The sequence below is a fragment of the Podarcis liolepis genome (assembly GCF_965112155.1).
Source record: "Podarcis liolepis genome assembly, chromosome: 16".
NCBI lineage: Eukaryota > Metazoa > Chordata > Lepidosauria > Squamata > Lacertidae > Podarcis > Podarcis liolepis.
In genome coordinates, this window is record NC_139567.1 from 23,396,366 (window position 1) to 23,422,046 (window position 25,681).

The following is a 25,681-nucleotide window of genomic DNA, read 5'->3' on the forward strand; positions in this document are numbered from 1 at the left end:
CTGCCAACTATAAGGGTTTGTGCACAAAACGCATACATATATAAACACAAGCAGACGGAAATTAAAAACTATGCAACTTAAAACATAGAATGCATCATCGTGGCTGCTTATTTCAATTTTCAGTTGCCAGATGTTTAAAATTCTCCGCTGCCACAAGTTTATCTTGATCCGCGGAGACAAAAGTCGCCCAATAGTCAGCTGAGCATCCTCAGCGTCCTCCGCAATCTTGGGCGGAAGGTACCATTCTGCCCCGACCGCGTTGGTCTCTCAACCCCCCCCCCCCGTTACGGAGGATTGGTAGCTGCGGAGAGGGCGGGGCGGCGAAGGTCTGTGTATCTGTGTACCGTTGCTATGGAGACGTGGCGCTAGTGGCGCAGCGGGAGCTGCGGAGAGTAGCTCTGTGAATAGCCTGCGGCGTTGCTGCTGAAAGGTAGTTGGGGAGCAGAAAGGGAAAAGGGTTCGGGTGGGGTGGGGGGAAGCAGGCAGGTATCACTCGAGAGGAGACAGGAAGGAAAGGGGGTGGGCATTTTCCAGCATGATGTCAATGAGAAACAAGAACTTCACCTCTTCCGAAATCCTGCTCCCTTTGGCCAGCTGCTGGAGGTGCAGAGAGTCCAACAGGTGCAGCAGCTTCTCCTGGATGCAGTGGCGGAAAACGCTTCCCCGGTTGAATTTCTGCCAGTCATGCAGCTATTAAATGAATCTAGAGGTGGGAGGAGGGCGATGAGCGGCTCAGAGGACATCCACCCCTCCAAGTTTGGAGGGGCCAGTTTGACTCAAAGGGTTGATCACAGATCCGCAGGGAGAAAGGTGTGTGTTTAAAAGTTTGTCTGTGCTTATGGTTTTGCAGTGGTGGCTTGTATTGGGCTGTTGCTGTTTTGCCTTGTTGAGTTAGCTGCCCTGGAAGACAGGTGTGCTTAAGGCACGCAGTTAATAGTAATAAATAGATATCAGTATATTTAAATGTGTTGTTAGAACTTATGATACCAGCTGCCTAAATGATTGCAAGAATCAAAGGCTTGGCTATAGACTACCCCCTCTCATCCTGACCCCACATATGTAATGTCTTCTTTATTCCATTTATGTTGTGCCCTGAGACCAAATATATCTTTAGGATCCTTTTTCCAGGCAAGGAGACCTTATGACAGGGGTCAGCAACCTTTTTCAGCCGTGATCCGGTCCACCGTCTCTCAGAGCATGTGGTGGGTTGGACTATATTTTTTTGGGGGGGGGAGGATGAACGAATTCCTATGCCCCATAAATAACCCAAAGATGCATTTTAAATAAAAGCCCACATTCTACTCATGTAAAAACACGCTGGTTCCTGGACCATCAGTGGGCCGGATTGAGAAAGCAATTGGGCCACATCCAGCCCACAGGCCTTAGGTTGCCTACTCCTGCCTTAGGATGATCAATTTACACGGCTGCTTCTGATCTAATGGTATTGCTCCCCCGCCCCTCATCGAAAAAGAGAGGAATGTGGTCAGAACCACATACTGCTTTCCTTTTGTTTACACTCCAGAAAGTACAGAGTGGTCATTATGCAGGAATACTAACTCCTATGTTGCAGAATGGGGATTACATACATAGGCCTAGGTGTGCCAGCCTTAGGCTGTTTGCACATTACTAGCTTAAAGTGCAGCTAGGTCATTCTTTTCTCAATTCAAATTGAAGCTGGTTTTAGGGGAGATGCATCAGAAGGCAGAATTTCACAAGGAACAACAGGATAGATGCGGGATTGATATGGATTGTGGCTAAGACGTGTACAGTAGGAGCCAATTCCAGGGGGCCATGGGTGCTTGGGCACCCACAATCATATAATTGTGGGGGCCAGGCACCCACAAAGTCAATGGAAAAAGCTGGCAGGCAGCAGTGGCGCTGCCTCCGAGACAGAAGCGGTCCAGCTCCGCCCTCTACGGCCAGCAAGCAAGGCACCCTTTTCTGAGCCCAAGTCCCTCCCCGCAGAAAAGGGTGCCTCTGTGGCTGTAGAGAGGAGGAGGAGGGAGAGAAGCCACCGTCGCTACAACACCGTGGACATGAGACATCACTCGCACACACCTGCACATATGGTGGTGAGCACCCACAATCCTGAGGGTGAGATGGCACCCCTGCCGTGTATGATGCTTCCAAAACCAGTGAGGGAACGTGTAATGGATGCAGAGGAGGTTATACACAGCCTTAGATAAAGCAATAGTAACATTTGATCACTTGTGCTTAAGGCCATTGGGATTGCTGAGGAGTCTTTGCCTACAAAAACAGGCCCATTGTTTCAAACATAAAACACAGATCAAGACTGTAATGCCATTTTTTACATGCAGTGTTTACATGACTTGAATATACACAATTATTTAATTGTTACTGCAAGTTGCATTAGAAGGCTTGATCATTTTTCAAGCAACTTTCAGATTTTCAGACCTTCCAAATTTCAGCTTGAAAATATTTTTAAAAATTAAAGAATGGCTATTCTTGAGTGTGTGTTTTTAACTTTGAGGATTCCAGGGGGTTCTGAGCTTTCAAAGTAAAATATTGAAAACGCTAAACTTACTTTAAATGCTGGCTTTTCTTTCATTGGAAATTTGAAGAGCTGAAATGGTCTTTGGGGATCATATGGTCCACACACACACCTCTTTTGCATATAATTGCAAGCCATCTCAGAAACAGAGCAGGCAGCAATAATTAGGATATTGCTTACTTTGTTTTACAGAAGGGTCACACACGTGAAGTGGATTTTTCTGCTCATTCTGAACTCCCCCCCCCCCTGCACCATGAACGCAAAGAGCCCATTATCCCAAAATGGTTTAGTTCGGCCGCACGTCCATTACTCCTTTTTGGAAACGGCATCTGAAGGATTGTCACAGAGTGACTCTGATTCTGAAAGCCTTGCTCAGGAGATTCAGTATCAGCTTGAACTTCAGAAGCGGATACACAAAAGTGAAGAGCTGGTGGGCCAGTCTAGTGATGAGCTGGAAGAAGACAGCTTAGACGAAAACAGCTTAGATGAAGACAGCCTGGAGGAAAAATGTCTAAGTGGAGGAGGAGAAGAAGTCTCTGATGGAGAAGAAACACAAGTTCCAAGCAGAAGCGGTTCTGGAAAGGAAAACTGCAGCCATGCAAGGTAAAGCATTTGCATTTTAATATACAGGCATTCCTGCACTTCTGTTTTCGGTCAGGACATGTTAAAAATATAAGGACAAACCTAAATGTGCCCTACTGGATCAGGCAAAGATCTGTCTAGTCCAGAGACCTGTATATGGTATTGACTACAAGCAGACCATGAAGGTAGCAACCCTCCTGTCTCCTGAGGTATACTCTGTTTTTATGTGGACGTTCCATTTAGCTTTCATGGCTAGTGGCTGCAGAGACCTATTCTCCTTTATTTGTCTCAGCCTGATTTAATCACATATACTGAGAAGAGTGAATAACAAGACGGTCATTTACCAAGTAATAAGTTATCATGATATACATGTGATTTCTTGGTAAGCAGGTTGTTGTTGTCTTGCTAAGTGGTGGAGATCATTCTACTGCTTGCATGCAATTCTGTTTACATGCAGAAGTGAAAAATCAAAGATGGCTTCTTGATTACTGTTCGTTGAACATTTAGCCTGGTTTGTTTGCTCAAAATTTGCGGGGAAGTTAGATTATATCTTCTATTTATTGTGCATTGATCTTGATTTCTTTGCAGGATCAAAGTTAGGCAATGCAGTCAAGCAAATGTTATGCTATACTTTCCAGTATATTTTTCTGTCACTTCTCTTCTTCATAAAAGGTCCAATTTGGGGAGGGGAAAGAGAATTTGTTGCGCAAGAGCTCCAAATCAGCTTTAATTGCACAACCTGAATTTTGCTGGCATGTGACTAAATCCCACACAAAAATAGTGATGGTCTAAAAGCACCCATAGAGATGAACCTCAAAGTTTTGATTACCTTTAATCTGCCAGTTTTCATTTACCTGGTCCTTTGTTTTACATATGAGCTTGATTTTTTGTTTATTTTATTCCCATTTTATTTTAAGGGGGATCAGCCTAGGAACCTGAACAGTGGTATACAAATACTTCCAGTAAATTAAAAGTGCTGAAGAAAATTGCTGTATTTCTTTGCAAAAGCATTCCACTTTCTTCTAGTGACCAATATGTTCTAAGTAGAACATTCTCTTGTGTTATCAAATATAGTCATACCTTGCAAGTTGAACAGAATCCATTCCGGAAGTCCGTTCAACTTCCAAAACGTGCGGAAACCAAAGCGCGTCTTCCAATTGGCTGCACAAAGCTCCTGCAACCAATCAGAAGCTGCGGAAGCCCTGTCAGATGTTTGAGTTTCAAATAACATTTGCAAACGGGAACAGTTTGCTGTGTTCGGGAGCCAAAACGTCCGAGTACCAAGGCGTTCAGGATCCAAGGTACAACTGTAATAGAAACAGAGTTGACACACTTATTTCTTTTATCATAATCCAGTAACTGTAAATACTAATAGAACAGTGAGATTTAAATATTTTTTTAAGAATATTGTTCTACATATTTGTTAACTTTAACATCACAGTGGTATCTTCAAAACAATGCTTTTCACAGTGCAGTCCTATGACATAAGAATTAAGTTTATTGAAGTCAATGATAAGTCTTCCTCCCAGGTAAGCATGTAGAGGATTGTAGCCTAAACACCACAGTGTGTCACAATCTTTATCACAGGGGTCCCTAACCTGTGGCCCTTCAGATGTTGTTGGACTACAACTCCCATCATCCCTGACTCTTAGCCATTCTGTCTAGGGCTGATGGGAGTTGAGTTGAATTTCAACAACACAAGGAGGATCCCGAGTTTCTTTCCCGTAATACATTTGTTTGCATGATGTACTGAATTGATTTTTAGCTGTGCTTGACAAAGACCCTGCTGTATTGGAAACTTGTTCTGCAAATACATACAACATTCTTAATTCAAATCAAATATCTTTAATATGGTCAATGACCAACAAGCAACATTCTTAATTCATTTCTCTGGCCTGAAGACTGGTGCTGCCCTCCTTTATATTTTTAAATAACATTCTGGACATCTCTTGGCTGGGCAATGCAAACAGACTGCTTACAAGACTACTTGCACTCACTGACAAGTTATCAGCTGTAAAATGGGCATAAATTCTATTGGTTTCAAGTGTGTATACAGTCCTTCAATCACATTTTTAAATGTATCTGCTTATGCTAGAAGGCTCTAAAATTTTAAAGGACTTTTGAGGATGTGCCAATGAAATAGTTGCCTTTTTTATTCAATAACTGCATAAATGCCAAATTAAAAAATTCCGGAGTGGTTATTTGTTTTCCCTGCTTACTTTGAGAGGTGCATTAACTTCCCCATTCTGTGCAAATAGAAATTGGATTTGTTGCGTGCACTGAAGGCTTAATGCGGCCTAAATGCAAAATAATTGTTGTTTAAAAGGATTAAATTAAGCATGAATCAAAAAACGATAAACACAATCCATTTTCATGCTCCGCTTAGAAACAAACATGGCAAAAAGGAAAGAGGGTTAAATTATTAACGGTGCGCTTTCATGCACCTCCTCAATGGGCAAAGTGGCTAGTTATTGAACATTTTATTGCAAGTGGGAAAGGATGTTAATTGTGTAGGAAACATGCTCCAGCCTTTGTGGGGAGGGGGATTCTGACAGAGCACAAAGCTCTTCATTCAATGGAAATTTGATGTTATGTTCTTCCAAATTATCACAGTACGTGCTCAGATGGAGTCCATTAATGGAGACAAATATCATTCCCTGTGCCTGTGATGCTTCCTGTCTGCCTCTATTCTGAGCTCGGAATTTGAAGTGGAACCCCTACATCTGTTGTTCCAGAGAGAGTCCATATAACCCTTATTCAGCAGAGAAAGCGGGGCACAGGATTACAGAGAGAGAGCGACAGAGACAGAGACCCTCTTTTTGTCTTGTTTTGAAGATGAATCTATTCACCTCCGTTTGGATTCACCAGGTTGACCCTAGACAGCACAGCGCAGCAGAGCTCATGCTCTTGGATTTCAGTACAATGAGCCTTGGCAAGGATCACACTCTGTTGTTAGAAGCATTTCCATTGTTTTAAGCCCAGTGTGACATATTTCTGGGCTTGTGCCACTTCAGAAAAGCTCTCCTGCGTGCATATCATTTGCATTCATGAATAATCATGGCTGGTTTTGGACCACCCTCCAGATAAACCTGCAGGGACATTAATGATGTGTTCCGGTCCCTAGCCTAGCCAGCTGCAGGCATTAGATGAAGTCAGGGGTGCCAACTTGAATAAAATATTGGGGGGGCAGGTAAGCCCCGCCCCGAATAATTGATCACATGACAGTGCACACACAATTTGAATGGCAATCACCATCAACTTTGGAGGGGCCCATCCCTCTCAAATATTGTATGGAGTTGGCTCCTATGGCTGAAGTTCACTGGATAATTTACGGTGGTACCTTGGGTTACATACGCTTCAGGTTACATAAGCTTCAGGTTACACACTCTGCTAACCTAGAAATAGTGCTTCAGGTTAAGAACTTTGCTTCAGGATAAGAACAGAAATCAGGCTCCAGCGGTGCGGCAGCAGCAAGAGGCCCCATTAGCTAAAGTGGTGCTTCAGGTTAAGAACAGTTTCAGGTTAAGTTCGGACCTCCGGAATGAATTAAGTACTTAACCTGAGGTACCACTGTACATGGTTGGTGTCTCCAGGCTTTCGAGGGCTCCTGGCCAAGCAAGACACACTCCATGGGCCACCCACCCTTAGTGAGTTTACTTCCTCACTCCCATTGTCACCTACTTGCTTCCCAGGAAGGGGGAGCCACTGAGCAAGCAGGAAGTGGCAGCTCCTCCTCCTAGTGGTCACCAGAGCAAGAGGTCGAATGACCTGAATGGCGTTCAGGTTGTAATGGTGAAAAAGAGGAGCAGACCCAGGGGAGGCTTCTGTCATGGGCCACCTGTTGAGATGTGGACCCTTGACGGAGGCCCATCCATGCCAATCCTTGGCACCAGCCCTGATTTCAATTGATCCTAGGGTTAAGCTTTTGGCCTGTATAGACAGTGGCCAAAGTAGCTTTGATTTGACTCCCTCCTGAAAGACATCCAGCTCCCATTTCAGTTTGGAAAATTGCCTCGCATCCACCACCCCAGGTTGTTATTTTTCATAGTCCTGATTGGAAAGCCAGTGCCACATACATTCCTTGAAAACAACTACCCTCAAGAGAAAGTGAGTGAGGAAACAAAAGGCTTCAGTAGTGGCTGAGAAACAGAGGGTTGTACCCAACTCCTCAGAGTAGGCCCTTAGAAATGAACAGACCTAAATTAGTCATGTTGATTGGTGTCAGAGAGTCTGCTCTGAGTATGACCAACTCTGGCTACATCCCTGAGTAACAGACATTGAAAGCTCCTGGTTCAAATTTTACCTCTGCCATGAACTTGTGCGACCTCACACAAGCCTTTTCTCACCCTCGCTCAGTAATATGGATTTTTTTATTTGTATTTTAAGTTTCAGAACAGTCAAAAGAAAGTACAGTGGTACCTTGGGTTGAGAACTTAATTAGTTCTGGAAGTCCGTTCTTAACCTGAAACTGTTCTTAACTTGAGGTACCACTTTAGCTAATGGGGCCTCCCGCTGCTGCTGCTGCTGCTGCTGCTGCTGCTGCTGCACCGCCACTGCACGATTTCTGTTCTCATCCTGAAGCAAAGTTCTTAACCCGAGATACTATTTCTGGGTTAGTGGAGTCTGTAACCTGAAGCGTCTGTAACCCGAGGTACCACTGTATGCACATGATTAAACATGATTAAACTTTGGAATTCTCTCCACAAGAGGTAGTGATGGTCACCAACTTGGAAGGAAATCAAAGGCTGCTAGCCAGGGTGGTTGTGCTCTACATCAACGGTTGGCTTGATCCAGAAGAGCTTTCCTTATGCTATATTCTTAGGTTTCTGTCTCCTTTCCTAAAAACTTCAAAGCAGTACTAGCTGTACAGGACATAAGGTGCTGGAGACTAGCTGCCGGAGACCTTGATTAGAGATGCGCGCAGACCACCAGTGCCTTCTAACAAGTGAATTTTTAGCGTCTGGTGGTCACCGTCTGCTGTTTAACAAAAATGGAACAATTGTTTCAAGTGACTGTAGATAAGTTGCTTTCTGGTTGTCACAAAAACCATAACCTGCCATTGTAAGCACTAAAACACCCAGGTATATTCCTTGCATCTGAACCTTAAAATTCTTATAATAGTTAGGGCCCATGACTGGGATTGTAAAATAAGAAGCCTTTGAAAATAATGCTTTTCTTGATCAAAACTTCCTTTTCGTTTGTTCCTTTTAGTAACGAAAAGGAAACAGTGGACAGGTATTCAGAGCTGAGATATAATCCCAACTGGAAGAATAATAAAAAGGCAGTAGGCTTTGTCGAATTAGATGGCTGTCCCCCAGAGGAAGACGAAGACTTGCCTGTTCTCTCCATCGATTCAAATGGCAGCCCTTCCCAGTTCAGATTCATATACAGGCATCGGCAGCACCAGAAAAGACCACAAAACAGACCACCTGTGTTTGACAGGGAGCTCTTTAACTCTTGCGATCAGCCTGCAAAGGTCAGCAATGGATCTTGTGGTTTGTATAACAAGGAACAGGAAGTAGTAGTACTTTGCCATTATAACAGCTGTTCTAGTATACACAGCGACAGTTCTTCTACTCAGATGAAAGAGTTTAAACCAAGGCCTGAGAAGGACTTTGTCGAAAAGAACAAGCTCACTTTGGGACTAGCGATCCAAGAGAACAATTCTTATCTTCAGCGCCATGGTAAAAAGCAAAGGGAAGACCATGAAGAAGAGGTAGGTGAATGACCTCTGCTCAGAACGTTCTGACAGCACTTAGCAATTATTTACATGTCAATGTGTTCAAAACCCTTCATGTCTCAGATTTTATTTTCTTTAATTTGTACTGTGTGCAAAGCAATATTTGCAAACCATCCAATAAAACGAGGGTTTGCATTCCATGAAGTTGCCCCATTAAGCAGCTTATTTTTATCACTTTGTATTTAATAATAATAATAATAATAATAATAATAATAATAATAATAATAATAATAATAGTTTATTTGTACCCTGCCCATCTGGCTGGGTTTCAAACAATGTTTTTAGAATGTTGTAAGCCTCCTGGAGTCCCAGCTTGGGAGCACCAGGACTTCCACCAGATGGGGTGCAGGGTTATGAACATATTTTTGAGACGGGGGTTACCTGGGAGTAAATCCGGTTGAACTCATTGGGACTTGCTCTTGAGTAGATGTGTATAGGATGGCACAGTATTGATTTATGCGGCAGATGACGTAGATATAAAAAATATGCATTGACTGTGAAAAGGATTTGACAAATCAAGCTACAATCTAGACAAAATGAAATCCTTTTCACAGACGATGCTTCCACCCTACCTACTCCCAAATCAGACATTTCCTTGAAGGATGCTCTACATTACTTCAGTCCTAATCTCTAGAACTTGACATAAACTTTTTCACACGCTAGGGGGCACTGAATGAATGCTTTAATGTTAGTTGGAGTCCTGGCAATTTCTTTCCCTGACAGCATTATTTGGAAATGCAGATTTTGCATATGGAATTCATCTGGGGCAAATACTGCTCACTTCGAATGAAGGAAGATAAAGGATGTGTTGATGTGTTGATTTTTCTATATTTGCCACTGCTGCAGAATTGGGAATATGTGTGGTGTAGCCTAGAGTCATGCCACCCTGTAGATTTTACCCTTAAGCACCATCTTTCCTTTAAGAATGTGCCACTGTTTCCAGTATAGCAGGTCTTTATTTCTGAAATGTGAAAAGTGATTATAATGATATATGGTTCAGTCTGTTTAGGGCTGCAGCTATGGCAATTATACAGCAAATTTCAAATGTACAAAACACTTTTTCTGAATAATCTCCCATAGCAAGAAGGACCCACATTTGGAACACCACAATTTTTGCTCTCATTGGTGCACCTCCTAGTAGGCCATTACTAATATTGACATTTTGCAGATGGGAGAAGCTGAGACTGAGAAAATGACTTGCCTGAGGGCACCTAGTGAATTCACGACAGAGGCAAGATTCAAACCCGGGGACCACCTCATTTGTAATTTGGACTTTCATGGCCCATCCTATTCATGCTTACTTGAAAATATCGTATTTTTTGCTCTATAGGACGCATCTGACCATAAGACGCACCTAGTTTTAGAGGGGGAGAACAAGAAAGAAAAAAAATTCTCCCCCTCTCTGCGCAGTGCCTCTCCAGCAAAGTGAAGCCAGGAGAGCAAGAGGGATTGGTGCGCACCGATCCCTCTTTGTCTCCTGGCTTCAGCGAAAGCAACGCGAAGCCTCCGGAGCTCAGCAGGACTGCTCCCACTGCACTCCGGAGGCTTCGCGTTGCTTTCGCTGAAGCCATAGAGCCTGCATTCGCTCCATAAGACGCACACACATTTCCCCTTAATTTTTGGAGGGGAAAAGGTGCGTCTTATAGAGCGTAAAATACGGTAAGTCTCACAGAATTCAGTAAGCCATACTGCCAAGTAAGTGTGCAAATGTTTCTTTATGCTTATGAAGCATTAGGACAGGGTGGGTGATTCTGGACTACAGCTCCCATGATCCCGGGCCACTAGCCTTGTTGGCTGAGGCTGAAGGGAGTTGTTGTCCCTCTATCTGGAGGGCCACAGGTTCTCCATCATTGAATTAGGGTGTGAAATTGCTATGGTTTCTTTCTTCCTTTCCCACTTCCTTTTGCGTTATAACTATTTGTAATTAATAATACTAATAATAATAATAATCCTACATCCGTTCTCAATAGTTCTTGGTTAGAATACTTCCAGAGGTTTAAACGCAGGAGTAGATTGAATTCTTCTGGGTTAATATTGATCTAATGCAGAGGGAGAAGCACCCAGAAGTAAAGAACTGGCAATGTGGAATGATGATAAGCATTGGTGTGGGGAGAGAGAAATTACCCACCAACAGATTTCACTTGAATTCTTTGTGGTTTGTACGTATTTAGCAATCATCTCAATGGAGCTATGTTTCTTGGCATGTCAAAGCGATTAATGCTTTGGATCCCTTCCAATCGGGATTCAGGCCTCATCACGGGACTGAAACTGCCTTGGTCGCACTGGTTGATGATCTCCGGCGGGCTAGGGACAAAGGTGAGAGCTGTTTCCTAGTTCTGCTGGATCTCTCAGCGGCGTTTGATACCATCGACCATAACATCCTTCTGGACCGTCTTGAGGGGCTGGGAGCTGGGGGCACTGTCATACAGTGGTTCCGCTCCTTCCTCCTGGGCCATGTTCAGAAAGTGGTGGTGGGGGATGAGTGTTCAGACCCTTGGGCCCTCACTTGTGGGGTGCCTCAGGGTTCTGTCCTCTCCCCCATGCTTTTTAATATCTATATGAAGCCGCTGGGAGAGATCATCAGGGGGTTTGGACTGGGTGTTCATCAGTATGCAGATGACACCCAGCTCTACCTCTCCTTTAAATCAGAACCAGTGAAGGCGGTGAAGGTCCTGTGTGAGTGTCTGGAGGCGGTTGGAGGATGGATGGCGGCAAACAGATTGAGGTTGAATCCTGACAAGACAGAAGTACTGTTTCTGGGGGACAGGAGGCGGGCAGGTGTGGGGGATTCCCTGGTCCTGAATGGGGTAACCGTGCCCCTGAAGGACCAGGTGCGCAGCCTGGGAGTCATTTTGGACTCACAGCTGTCCATGGAGGCACAGGTTAAATCCGTGTCCAGGGCAGCTGTGTACCAGCTCCATCTGGTACGTAGGTTGAGACCCTATCTGCCCGCGGACTGCCTCGCCAGAGTGGTGCATGCTCTGGTTATCTCCCGCTTGGACTACTGCAATGCGCTCTACGTGGGGCTACCTTTGAAGGTGACCCGGAAACTACAACTAATCCAGAATGCAGCAGCCAGACTGGTGACTGGGAACGGCCGCCGAGACCATATAACACCGGTCTTGAAAGACCTACATTGGCTCCCAGTACGTTTCCGAGCACAATTCAAAGTGTTGGTGCTGACCTTTAAAGCCCTAAACGGCCTCGGTCCAGTATACCTGAAGGAGCGTCTCCACCTCCATCGTTCTACCCGGACACTGAGGTCCAGCACCGAGGGCCTTCTGGCGGTTCCCTCACTGCGAGAAGCCAAGTTACAGGGAACCAGGCTGAGGGCCTTCTCGGTAGTGGCGCCCTCCCTGTGGAACGCCCTCCCACCAGATGTCAAAGAGAACAACAACTACCAGACTTTTAGAAGACATCTGAAGGCAGCCCTGTTTAGGGAAGCTTTTAATGTTTGATGTATCATAGTATTTTAATATTCTTTTGGAAGCCGCCCAGAGTGGCTGGGGAAACCCAGCCAGATGGGCGGGGTATAAATAATAAATTATTATTATTATTATATTATTATGCTGTTAGCCTCTGGAAGTTAAACCTTGGCATAACGTAATACCACCTTAATTGGCGCACAGTTTCAGCAAAACCTACTCTAAGGAAATACATTCGTTGTTTGCTTGTTAAAGGTAGCAGTTAAAAGAACGAGCTTTCCTTTGGCATGTTTCTGTGCAGTACTCAAACCACAGACAAAGTCAGCGGAGCCCATAAACAGCTGAATCTAAGAAGAATTTACTGCAGAGCAGTTGACGAGATCTCCAGATTGTATCTTGATTCACCGGTTTGTCAAAGCCAACTAAAAATAAGGGACTTCTCATGTTTGGCAGATTATGTGTCCTTTAAGAAAAGTATTAGCTTATGAAACAATATAAATACAAATTAAAATAAAATCTTAGATTAGCTTCACAAGGGGATTTTGTATTTTCAACCTCTTTCATGGTAATCTGGCTACAATATGGGTCTATTTCACACATGTTTCTTCCCGACTCAGTTTCAGGTGCATTTTTATGTACTATTTTGCTGAAATACAGTGGTGCCTCGCAAGACGAAAGTAATTCGTTCCGCGAGTTTTTTCGTCTAGCGAATTTTTCATCTTGCGAAGCACGGTGTCAGAAAAGTTTTGGAAAAGCTTCAAAAATTGCCAAAAAACTCAAAAAAGGCTACCACACCGCGTTCTATGAGTTGCTCCTCGAAGTCAAGTCGCAACTGTATTAACAGTGTTAAGAAAAAGGAAACAAACTTGCAAAAAACGCAAGACATTTTCGTCTTGCGAAGCAAGCCCATAGGGAAATTCGTCTTGCGAAGCAGCTCAAAAACCACAAAACCCTTTCGTCTAGCGAGTTTTTCGTCTTGCAAGGCGTTCGTCTTGCGGGGCACCACTGTATTTTGCACTGATCTTTCTATTAACAGCACTGACTCCCTCTTTCAGTATTTATGGGTCCCATGGATGTTGTCTGTGGTCTTGCCTTTGTGAACCCAATACAGTCACACCTCGGGTTGAAGTAGCTTCGGGATAAGAATTTTCGGGTTGTGCGCTGCGGCGACCCGGAAGTAACGGAGCGTGTTACTTCCTGGTTTCACCGCTCGTGCATGCGCAGATGGTAAAAATGACGTCATGCGCAGAAGCGTCGAATCGCGACCTGCGTGGACGCGGGTTGCATTCGCTTCTGGATGTGAACGGGGCTCCAGAATGGATCCCGTTCACACTCAGAGGTACCACTGTAAATAGTAGACAACTCCACCCGCCTTTGGCTCCTACCATTTGCATTGGGAGGGAGACTTCCAATAGCACTAACACATCTTTGCTTCTAACCACTCTCCTGGAATTCCGTATGGAAAAGTGAGCATAGCTAGCAGAGAACATATAAATTGCTTGGTCCCTCCTCAGCCAAGTTGGTAAAAGGCTATCATTAATTTATTTTACTAGCCTTCTAAGAAGTTAATAGCCTGCACACCCTCTCCTCTGCATCCAGGCTGAAAACTCAGGCTATTTAGCCTCTTAGCAGACTAGAACCAATTTTTTTGGGGGGGGGGTGGGGTGGGCAGGATTCTCCTAACAAGCCCCATCAAGCAGAGGCCCTATGCAAGGACTTCCGCTTGTGCAATCGGGCTTTCCTCTGCCTATGCACCCCCAAAATTGGCTTTAGGGGGAGTCTGGAGAGTGTCCGGAGCAGCACACAGGGAGAAGAAGGTGGAATTGTCCTAACTGGCAAACCAAAATGCTTGCACAGGTGGAATGTTTGTCATGGTGCAACATTAAATCCTACCCTTTGGGGGCTTATTTCCAAGGCGACACTCATGGGAACTTATTTAATTTGTTAATTGCAGCTGCAGAGCGGGGGCAGGGTTTTTTGTTTTCTTGCTTGCTTTTGGACCTTCTGCTCCAAATCTGGGCTTTCATCAGCTGCTATTTACATCGGGGAGGGGGCAGATATACACAACATTAAACCACATGTAATTTGACTTTGAGTGTCCACCTGAAAGATGCACATCTAAAAGAATGTAATGTGCAAAGCAGCCTTAAGATTAGGTTATCTTGGAACAGTTAGCGAGGAAAGCTATATAAATGCTAATTATAATTATTGTTGCTACTCCCGTTGTTGTTAAATGGGTATACATCTGCGCCAGGCTGTACAAATCTGGGCTGAAGTGAATGTTTCCCTCGTTCAGATCGTATTTTCTAAAGCATCAACTTCTTTTGCAGTGCTGCCTGATTCCCTAAGAACCCGATGATGAGTTTCTTTGAGCACGAGAGCGAAGTAGCGGGGCCTATCTAGCTGAGCTGTGCTCATACTGAGTTTCTTTTCCTCCCTGTAAACCCCTTACTTCAAAGCGAGGAACATAATGTACGATTTTTTAATGGCTCTAGACCAAGGCACTCAGACTCTCTGTGCACTGTGCCTTACCTCCGTGTAAACACCTAATCAAGATTGCCTGCGCTCCAACAATAGCAGCCAAATGCAATTCGAGAACCACAAGCCTTTGAAGTCCTCCCTGCAAAGGCCGGTTTTCTAGTCCGGGATAATGACATCTCATGATTGCTGCCTTTGTTGTATCTTTTCAGCAGAGAAGCAATTACGGGCCTCAATTTAACAGAATAGACATTACACAGCTTATGATGCTCAAAATGCAATTTCATTTGATCATTTTCTCAATTTGATTGGCATTAATAGAACAGTTCGCTTCCAAAAAAAAAAGAAGAAGAAGAAGGAAGGAAGGAGAGTGGGTCGAAGTTCTGTCCTGTTCTTCTTTCAAAGAGATAATGCAGACGCATGCTCTTACCTGCCCGGCGCACTGTGCGGCTTGTGGCGCTACCAAAACATTTTTTCTCCCAGCAGCAAAAATCTGTCTGTCTCCGTTTGTTCTGGAAGAGCTGAGCTCTCGGGTGGCTTCTCAATATTTCTAAACTGCCCTGTGGTGCTGTGAGGGCTGATAGGCTCAGCCATTAATTAGTACTTGGATCAATGTGACTCAGCGAGAGGATTAATTACATGAGCTGAAGACCCCTGAAAGTTATGGTTCTGAATTTCCCTTGGTTTGATATGGCTACCCAGCTGCAAAGTGCTGTCTGCCTTCCTGGAGCAGCAAAGGCAAATGGGGTCAGGCCACCAATGCCTGCACCATTGCTCCTTTTGGGTCATTCTCAGCTGCATGCTATGATGCTCAGCACATTATTTCTACCCATAGCAGGACCTCACTGAGCATGCTTTATATCAGGGATAGCCAACAGGGCACCCTCCAGATATTGCCAAACTGCACCTCCCATCAACCCCCAGCCAACCTGGCCAGGGGTCAGGGGTCAACAGCAGTTGTAGTCCGACAACATCTGGAGGATGGAACGTCTCCCAGGACAGCACCATGGAAGGGCATTTTGCTTCCTTATTTATCCAGACACAAACACGTTAATTACTGTACAGCTACAGTTCAGGCAGGACCTAAATGAGAGGTGGGGGGGGCAGGGGACTGTAATTAATTTAGCCTCCTCCTTAGAGTGTAATGCAAAAAGGGATTGGAACAATACGAGGCTTAAAGGGCTCATTTGGTCTCGTGCTCTTAAAATAAAAGAGAAATGCAGTGGTAATGCTTGCAATTGAAAGAGGAGTAAGGATTTGCAAGATTAATAATTAGGGGCATGTTTAAAGGAGCAGCCAACTCATGCTGTAGATAAACAGATTGTGGCCCAAACCACCTCACAAGGGGGGGGAGAGAAGGGGCAAATGTCTGTTCCCCATTCGTTGTTTGTTTGTTTAAAGCATCTTCATCCTGTTCTTCAGCCAAAAAAAAGGCTTACAGATGTCACTGACGAAATGGTCTCGGCCCTCAGGCTTACAACCTAAAAATCATGACATAAAAGGAAAAGCGACTTGGGAGGGAGAAGGGGGCAAACAAATGCTGCTTCTTAGGTTGAAATCCACCCCACCCCCTTATTCTGGGCTGTGAGGCAGCACAGGAAAATAGGAAGCTCCTTTATACTGCGCCAACCCCATTGGCTCTTCAGCTCAGTATTGTCTACACTGGCTGGCAGCTGCTTTCTAGGGTTTCAGATAGGAGTCTCTCCCAGACCTACCCGGTGAGGCCAGGGATTGAATCTGTTTATTTTATTTTTAACATAATGTATATATTGCCTGATTGTAAAAAGCAAACAAACCTCTAAGCAGTTTGCAACAATATAAAAGAAAACATTAAAAATTATTGGTAAAAGTTCTTTTTTTAAAAAAACGGTTTGGGAAATTTTCAAAATATGATTGAAATCAGCGGTAGAGAAAAATAAATGAAGCATGTATAACTTCTGCCTATGAGTTTCTACATGCAAAGCAGATGCTATACCACTCAGCTAAAGCCTTTCCCCTTATAGTATTCTTTCCCTTGCTTCTGCCAGCTCAGCTGGCTTTTGAACGGGCAGGAAGCATGCTCGCAGTACCTCTGCCAGCGGAGTCTGGCAGAAGGCCCAGAAATGGAGGGTTCTTAGCATGGGACTGCACCAGCTCAGAATCTGATGGGTCCTGAGCTGGTCTTGCAACTGGCACTGGCCAGCATCAGACACAGTCCGGGTGTCAGGGAACTGACATCGGAGACCAGCAGAGAGAGAAGTCGCCCCGATAGTGCAGGAGAGGGAACCAGCAAGGAGAGAGAGAGAGGTTCCGAGGGGGAAGGAAATCAAAGTGACACCAAGAAGAAAGGGGAGGAGGAGAGCGCTTTGGAGGGAAGGCTCAGGGACCCTTCCAGTGAGATCAGCGGGGAGAGTGCCGGACCACCTCTGGGCACGCCTACTCTGTGCAGAAGGCTTCCGCGCAGAGAGGCTAGGAGGAGACTGGCTGTCAAAGAATTCTTATGTTGGAAAAAAATTAGGAAACACCCACTAACGGATTCTGCCAGCGACTGAAGCAGACGCACAGGAGAGCGCTTCAGTTAGGGAAAGGTTTAACCAAACAAGCAGTTCAGAGAAGTCAGTGACTTACACACAAGCAACTACAATTCCCATTACACCGGGCCTGATCACTATGCAGCGGTGGACCTTGGGGGTCTCAAATTTCAGTGGCACCCTGTACGAAGCTAAAATTCAGTGGCAGCGGGGCACTGAATTTTAGCTTCGTACAGGGTGCCACCCCATTCGTGCTCCCCTGAATCCATCTCTGCACTGTGCCAGCATGGAGATGGCACAGGGATCAGGATCCATCTGCCTGCCCCAGACTCCATCCATACCACTGTTAAGCGGCCATTTTGCAGATGCAGCACAGAGCCTTGGAAGCAGGGAGTTAAGATCAGAGGTGGAGGAGAAATTCAGTTCAGTTCTCTTTCAGAGGTAAACCCGCATCATTCTCGCTTTCTGAAGCCGTACCCAGACTGAAACTCTGCTATCCTCCGCAATTCGCCCTTCACCGAATTTTGTAACACTGTTCTCCAACCAAACAACGTGTATAAAAATGCATATATTTGGGCAAATGTTGAATGTGTGAAGGAGAGCAGGATTGGTCATCTGTCATGGATGCTTTAGTTGAGATGTTCAGGGAAGTTTTTAATATGTGACATTTTTGTGTATTTTTGGTCTTTGTTGGAAGCTGCCCAGAGGGGCTGGGGAAACCCAGCCAGATGGGCGGGGTACAAATAATATTCTTGTTGTTGTTGTTATGCCTGAATTGGAAGGAATTGGACTAGATGGTTCTCAGGATTCCTTCCAACTCTATGATTCTATGGATATTATTATTATTAATTCAACTCACAGTATATCCCGCCCTATACCCGGAGGTCTCAGGGCAGTTCACAACAAGACCACAACATATCAAATCAAAAGCAATAACCCAATAACACCCCCCCAAAAAAAACCCCACGTTTTAAACAGGTATTGGATGTCAATAAGATCAACCAAAGGCCTGGTTAAAAAGGAACTTTTTTGCCCACCGCCTAAAGGTGTGTAATGTAGGTGCCAGTTGAACTTCCCTGGGGAGAGCATTCCATAGATGGGGAACCACTGCAGGGAAGGCCCCAGTGGTGTAGCGTGGGGGGTGCAGGGGGGCCGGCCGCACTGGGTGCAACATCTGGGGGTTAGGGTTAGTGGGCGCAAATCCACGGGTTAGGGGGCGCAAATCCATGGGTTAGGGGGCGCAAATTACTTGCCTTGCCCCGGGTGCTGACAACCCACGCTACGCCACTGGAGGGCCCATTCTCGTTTTGCCACCCTCTGGACCTCTCGAGGAGGAGGGCCTCAGAAAATGATCTCAGGGACCGGGAAGGTTCATATGGGAAGAGGCGGTCATGCAATTGTTGACTCTTGGATCAACATTCTTGGATCAGTACTTTTCAGCTGGGTCAGTTTCACCCATGAAAGTCTCTTCAGAGTGCATACCCTCCAACATTTCTCCAATGAAAATAGGGACATGTTGTTGTTTTGTTGTTGCTGCTGCTGCTGCTGTTGTTGTTGTTGTTGTTGTTTTGCCCCTGGAAAATAGGGACACTTGGAGGGTCTGTGAGTGTTCTGATGTATACAATAGGGGCAAGTGGTATTGTATAGGGGAGCTCTGCCCCTAATCTGTCCACATTTTTTAAAACGGTATTTCAAGAGCCCTTGTACGTATAGCTGTATCTAGCAAAGACTCTCCCCATATGATGGCTTTGAGAAAGGCCATTTCTCTCTCTTTCTTTTTTTTTAGTTGGATTGTGTGCTTGAGATTATGGTCTAACCTCTTGAACATACTGTTTTGAGTTTCCAGCTGCCCACTCTTTAGGAGACAAGCCAAAGAGGAATGTTATGCTGCGACAGTAAAGCGATGCAAGTTTTTCTTTGCTGAAAAGTGAATTTTTAATTTCCCCCCCTTTTTTCTTTTTACAACACCGCTCAAGGCACCCAAGCAGGAAAGCGATGGCCAGCTCACCGCTTGCCTCTGTCTCACGCCGAGACTGTAGGGCTATAAGCAAGATTTGGCTCTGCATATAAACACTAATCACTAGAGAAAAGGTCTGGCTAACAGGTTATCGTCTTGTCACCGGGAGCTGGGATTCCCTAGTGCTAAAGCTTTCACTAAAACATTCTGCTCTATATGTGACTTAATACCTACCATTAAGCAGTTATTCTGAGTGCATACACTCTGTCTCCAATGCAAGTGTTGGATACAAAGGAACCCTGGGGAGGCTGGAGGATGAAATGGAGGAGTTCAGTGCGGACAAAGATTAAATGGATTGAGAAGGGCTTTGTGTGTTACCTCTGGGGAGTCCAGCGTCTCACCTCATGAGGAGTGGCACCTGAGGCCTTAACTGGAACTTGATGAAGCTTTAACTTTTCCCCCCGCAATCCATTTTGAGTTTGATGGTTCTTTAAAATGGCGAGGGAGACCTCTTAGCTCCTATTCAGACATTGACTCAGCCAGGGTCAGCGCTGCCATTAGGCAAAGTGAGTCAGGCGCCTCAGGTGGCAGTTGCAGAGGGGGCTGTGAGTGAAGAGAGCTGTTTGTGTGCTACATAGCCTGCCTGCGGTCTACCTTCGCTTGCCTGTTGCCCTTGAATGAGGCCCTCTTTTATTGCCACTGTCAAAGTCAGATTCACCTGCCAGCCTGGTTGGCTTCTCTCATATATATATATATATATATATTAGATTTTCCACAATGATAGCAAAAACCACAAAGCAGAGTGGTACACAAAAACAGAAAAAAAACAGATAAACAATAACAACAAACTTAATTCTTCACAAATCCAACCTTTTAAGCATCTTAGTTGACTTCCCCAAGTCCCTCCCTTCTGAGTTTCCTTGTAGTTAAAAGTAACAGCTTTCCAATATCATTATTAAACTAAAACAATTTCCAATTATAGTCCATCTTATTCACTTTTCTTAACATTCTAAATCCCATTTATTTTATTATAACTTGATTTAATCCTAGGCCTATTTGTTTTCTTTCAAGTAATTTCTAATTTTTTATGTTACAATATTTATTCAAACAGTCCTTAAATTTCCTCCAGTCCTCTTGGAACTCCTCTTCTTTCTGGTCACGGATTCTTCCAGTCAGGTCAGCTAGCTCCGAAAAGTCCATCATCTTCATCTGCCAATCAGCCTGGTTGGCTTTTGTACATGGAAACGGGGGAAGGTACCATCCTCTCCTTTGCATGGAGGAGTAAAACACCTTGGACAAGCCCTAGAAGCAGCCGATTGATCTTTTGCCCTCATCACCGTGAACCTAAAGCAATGTAGGCACAGAACAGAAGCCCATTCTCCAAAAGGCCAAATCAGGCAGTTCTACCCCTAGGGGGGGAAAGGTGAGCTTAAGATAGGAACACAATGTGAGCTTGCGGGATCAGGCCAATGGCCCATCTAGGCCAGCATCCTGTCCTCTTGGTGGCCAATCAGATGCCTGTGGGGAACCTGAAAACTGGGCATAAGTGCAGCAGCTGATATTCAGAGGCATCCTGCCTTTGACAGAGGAGGCACAATGCAGGTATGATTCAGACTCTTCCAATATGGACGTTTGCATGAAGACACAGAGCACACGTTAATTTTCATGGCACAGTGGCAGAAGCAGCAGGCCCTCCTTCCGATGCCTCAGGCCAGTCCTCGATTTGCTTCATCTTGTTGCCTTTTCTAAACAACACAGCATCTTTTTGGTTGGGCTGTTGGAGAATTAAAGGAACTTTGGCTCATCAGTTATACCAGGGCAGGTTGTAGCTCAGTGGTAAGGTATTCGCTTGTATGCAGAAAGTCCCAGATTCAACCAGTGGGATCTCAGGGTAGGGCAGGGAAAGGCTGCCAGTCAGTGTGAACAATATTGAGCTGCGTGGACCACTGGTCTCACTCACTATAAGGCAGATTCCTATGTTCCTCTGATTAAATTTGCACATGGGCAAAATGAAGAGTTCTGAAGCAGCTTCCTTCTTTATTTTTAGATGATCACATATGTGTCATTTAGTAAGCATCATCTTCAAAGAGGCATGTTCTCTTTTATGGATGAATATGAAGAATTTCCCTCTTTTTCTTTTTCTTTGGAGTCCTCTATCTGGAGCCTCTATTAAGGTCCAGGGATTGCGTACTCCTGGGGGTGTTAGATGGTTAATGGAGGGCCCTGGGTAGAAGACAGGGGAAAGTACATCTTCCAGGGTGAGAGGCTGGGAAGGGAAAGGAAAGGTCCCAGCTGAGAGCTGGGAGGAGCTGCTATCCCTCTGTGGATGGTAAGGGCTAAGAATTACTAAGAGGAGTCTGTACTTTACTTTTTCTATTTGCATTTTTTGTAGCTCCTATTTTATTGTATGATGAAAAACTTTAATAAAAATCTCCGAGAAAAAAAGATTTGCCTTTTAACATGGCACCATCTGTCAGTTTTACAACTGCTAGGTCACCCTGACCTAACCACTGTGATCCACACGACGGTCACCTCCAGGCTTGATTATTGTAACTCACTCTACGTGGGGCTGCCCTTGAGACTGACCCAGAAACTCCAGCAGGTGCAGAATGCCGCAGTGAGACTCTTCATGGGGTCCTTGCCATGGAAGCACATTCATCCGGTGCTATACCAGCTGCACTGGCTCCCGGTGGAGTACAGGATCAGGTTTAAGGTGCTGGTTTTAACCTTTAAAGCCCTATACAGCCTAGGACCCTCATACCTACTGGATCGCCTCTCCTGGTATGTCCCACAGAGGATCTTGCGGTCTTCAAATAAAAACATCTTGGAGATCCCAGACTCCAGGGAGATTAGACTGGCCTCAACCAGAGCCAGGGCTTTTTCGGCCGTGGCCCCGATCTGGTGGAACGCTCTGTCACAAGAGACTAGGGCCCTGCAGGACTTAACATCTTTCCACAGGGCCTGCAAGACAGAGCTGTTCCACCAGGTCTTTGGCCAAGGCACAGTCTGACCCCCTTCTTCTGTAATCCTCATAGAACTCTAGCCCAATGGTTGCCATTAATTTGATTCTGAATTGATTTTAGAATGAATTGATTTTAGAATGTATTTCAATTAATTGACTGTGATTTTATGTAAACTCTGCTATTTTTATTGTTGTTAGCTGCTCTGAGCCTGGCTTTGGCTGGGGATGGCGGGATACAAATAAAATATTATTATTATTATTATTATTATTATTATTATTATTATTATTATTATTTACTAAAAAGGGGGATTAAGAATCTGCTGACTGATTAATTAATTAAGTTTGAAAGAAGTAAAATAGTTTATTAGTCTAACGTTGTTTGGTCTAATGTTGCTGTTTGGTAATTTTGGCATAATAGATTTGTTACTTTTCAGGGTGCCCCAAGACTTCATTTTTTTAACACTGGTGTTTTTGCACTTACAATTATCCCCGAGTCTTCTTCATTTTAGTGTCAGGCCTCCTTAGGGAGGAGGGTGTTTGTTTCTACGGAAGATTGTACCAAGACATTGCTGCCTTGTTTATTTTAGGATGAAGTAGAGCACAATTGACTGATGCAGAAAAAATGTAAAACTCTTCTGAAATTGAATTATTATTATTTTCCAATTTCACATTTTTTTTCCTGAGCCTGCAAGCACTGTGCTGGAAGGCAGGCAGGAAGGGAGCAGTCCCTGACCTTTAAGATGACCGCTTACCACACATACACTTACTGTAATTTGTCCTGGTCAAACAAAATCCAATTTGCTTCTTTTTCATGAAGTAATCGTTTTCTGCTTGTAACATATGTAGTTCGCATGAGCTGATAACCTTGCAAATGTTCCTGTGCAGAACCATTAGATGCAAAAATGCCATGCATTGATTGCTTACTACTTGTGTAATACTTGAGGTACACACAGTGGTTAAAGCTTGTTTACATGGTACTGGGAGGGAAGGCGGATGCCTTCATTTTGACTCTGGATCGAATGCAGCCAAGGTCATGAGCAAAGCATGCATTCTTGACAAGCTATGTTGCTAACTCTTTTGAAGATTGAGGCATAGAGGAATATTAGGGTGAGAGGGTTCATCAGTATTATCACAATTCCAAATTTTAACAGGCAGTAGTAAAGTTGGCCAAGCTTGCTCATGACCTGATGTTTCAAAGCAATGAGTCCTTGGGCACCTCAACTTTGTTTAAGGTCATAGAGTTCCACTCTCCCTATCTTATCTCAGTCACAAGGTCTATGAGTCTTCCCCTCATTCCTGTTTGGATTCAACTACAGCCACTTTGCCCATATCCCAGCGGGTAAAGGTAAAGGGACCCCTGACCATTAGGTCCAGTCGTGACTGACTCTGGGGTTGCGCCGCTCATTTCTCTTTATTGGCCGAGGGAGACGGTGTACAGCTTCCGGGTCATGTGGCCAGCATGACTAAGCCGCTTCTGGCGAACCAGAGCAGCGCACGGAAACGCTGTTTACCTTCCCGCTGGAGTGGTACCTATTTATCTACTTGCACTTTAACGTGCTTTCAAACTGCTAGGAGGGCAGGAGCTGGGACCGAGCAATGGGAGCTCACCCCGTCGCGGGGATTCGAACCACTGACCTTCTGATCGGCAAGTCCTAGGCTCTGTGGTTTAACCCACAGTGCCACCTGCGTCCCATCCCAGCGGGTAGGCATGATTTTATATAGGTGTTTGTCTATTTGTATTCTATTTCTTTTTATTCACTTATCCTCATCAAGAGCTTCTCCCATTTCATCACTACAACCTGAGAGATGGTAGATTGTCCTAAAGCCATCCAACTAGCCTCTCGGCTGACCAGAGATTTGGACCCGGGTCTCCCTGACTCACTTCCAAAACTCTCTCCACTACAACACATTGGTACCAAATTTTATTTGATAGGTACATGCACAAAAAGGACCCATCACCATCCAGGTTTAGGGCAGCTGTTGCATATAGTGTGGTAGCCTGCATGGTATAGCAGTTAGTGTGTTGGACTAGCACTGGGTTCCAAATCCCCACTATGCTGTGGCGTTTTCACAGGGTCAGTCATGTCTCTAAGCCTAACCCACATCGCAATCCCTCCCTTGGAGAGGCTGGGATAAAGATGTCATATTAAAGAAGCGTCACTTGTGTTGCTTGCCCGCATTTTCAAAACATGATTCTTCATGAATGCAAGATATCTTGAGTTTCACGATAACTTTGTTTGCTTGTTTTAGGCTCACCCATACCAATGGCCCAAGACAGGCAGAACAGACCCAAGCCAAGCTGCACCCCCAAAAGAAAGCTCTCTCCAGCATCCATTGGGAGCCCAAGTAGAACTAAGAAGCCAGTATGGTAGATGTCACAATCTGTTAGAATTTGAGAACGCTTGTGCAGATTCCAGCTCTTATAGAGAAGCACCTGATTCGGAGCAGGACGCCAGGCATCCGTTGCATCACAGGTTGCATCCAAAGCCATTTGCCGCTCCTTTAGCTGCCAGAAGGTCTGGTCAGGACAGCCCGTTTTCTCCAGACTCGGCCTATGTTGTTCATCAGGATGGCAAGCAAAATTCCATGAACTTGACCTTTGCTAGGAATCCTCTTCAGCCAAGCTCCTACCAAAACTTCACAAGTTTTCCTTCACCATGTACTGGTGAAAAGAAGAAATACCGATGTGATCCTGAAAACGCTTCTGGGTCCCACCACCAGTATCCCTATAGGCATACAGTTTCAGAGCCTCGGTCTACCGCCAGACATGGCAAGTGTTGGAACCTCGTAGGGCACAAGAGCTTTTCGGATACCTACAATGCTAATCTTCAACAGCCTGTAAACGGAGAAGTTTTGTCTTGGAACCCCAGACAGATTTATACAAAGAAGACCCTCGGCAGCTATGTTTCTGGTAACTCAGAGTAAGGATGCAGGATAATCAATATTATTAAAAGAGTCAGAGAATCAGGGGAGCATTGTAGATATATACAGGGCTGTCTTAAGCATATCCGGTGCCATGGTGAAAAGATCCCTCTGGCGCCCCCCCCCCCCCGGCAACTCCAAAACAAGGGACGGGGTGGTAGAAAATGTCCTCTGCCTCCCCCACCGCCCCGATCCCTGCCATGGCAGCGGCGATTAAGCAGGAAAATGTGCTGGCAGACATGCTCTCTGGCGTTGGGACACCCAAGAAGGCAGCCCGGGAAGGCTGTGTGCCACCTTTTGCCAGGAAGCAGGAGAAAGACCACAACAGGGAGCAGGGCAGTCTTTAGCAGATGCAGAGGCTTGGGAGGGAAGCTGCATACAGCTTCCATCCTAAGCCTACAGGGGTTGCTCTCCTCCTGCGGAGGCTTGGGAAGGAAGCTGCATGCCCGCCAGTCATATAGTTGGCAGGGCGCAGCTGGAGGGCATACAGGGAAAGGGGAGGCTGCCGGTAAAGCTGCACAGCTCCCCCACTCGCTAGGGCACCCCTGAGAGGCTGGCGCCCTGGTGCAATGAACCACTAACACCAATGGGAA

General features: G+C 45.2%; 1 protein-coding gene across 3 annotated transcripts in view; it reads left to right on the top strand.

Annotated features, from left to right (window-relative positions):
• The first annotated feature begins 311 nt into the window (after nt 1-311).
• JHY (junctional cadherin complex regulator) overlaps nt 312-25,681 on the top strand; it is a 36,947-nt gene continuing 11,577 nt past the window's right edge. The window contains exons 1-4 of one of the 3 annotated variants that reach the window (XM_083480975.1): nt 312-430; nt 2,705-3,115; nt 8,306-8,810; nt 24,417-25,087. In XM_083480975.1, coding sequence (XP_083337101.1) covers nt 2,766-3,115; nt 8,306-8,810; nt 24,417-25,087 — 1,526 coding nt within the window. In that variant the 5' untranslated portion in view covers nt 312-430; nt 2,705-2,765. Of the gene's footprint in view, nt 431-504; nt 813-2,704; nt 3,116-8,305; nt 8,811-24,416; nt 25,088-25,681 lie in introns of those variants that run through there. The other 2 variants (XM_083480974.1, XM_083480973.1) reach the window with 2 other exon arrangements.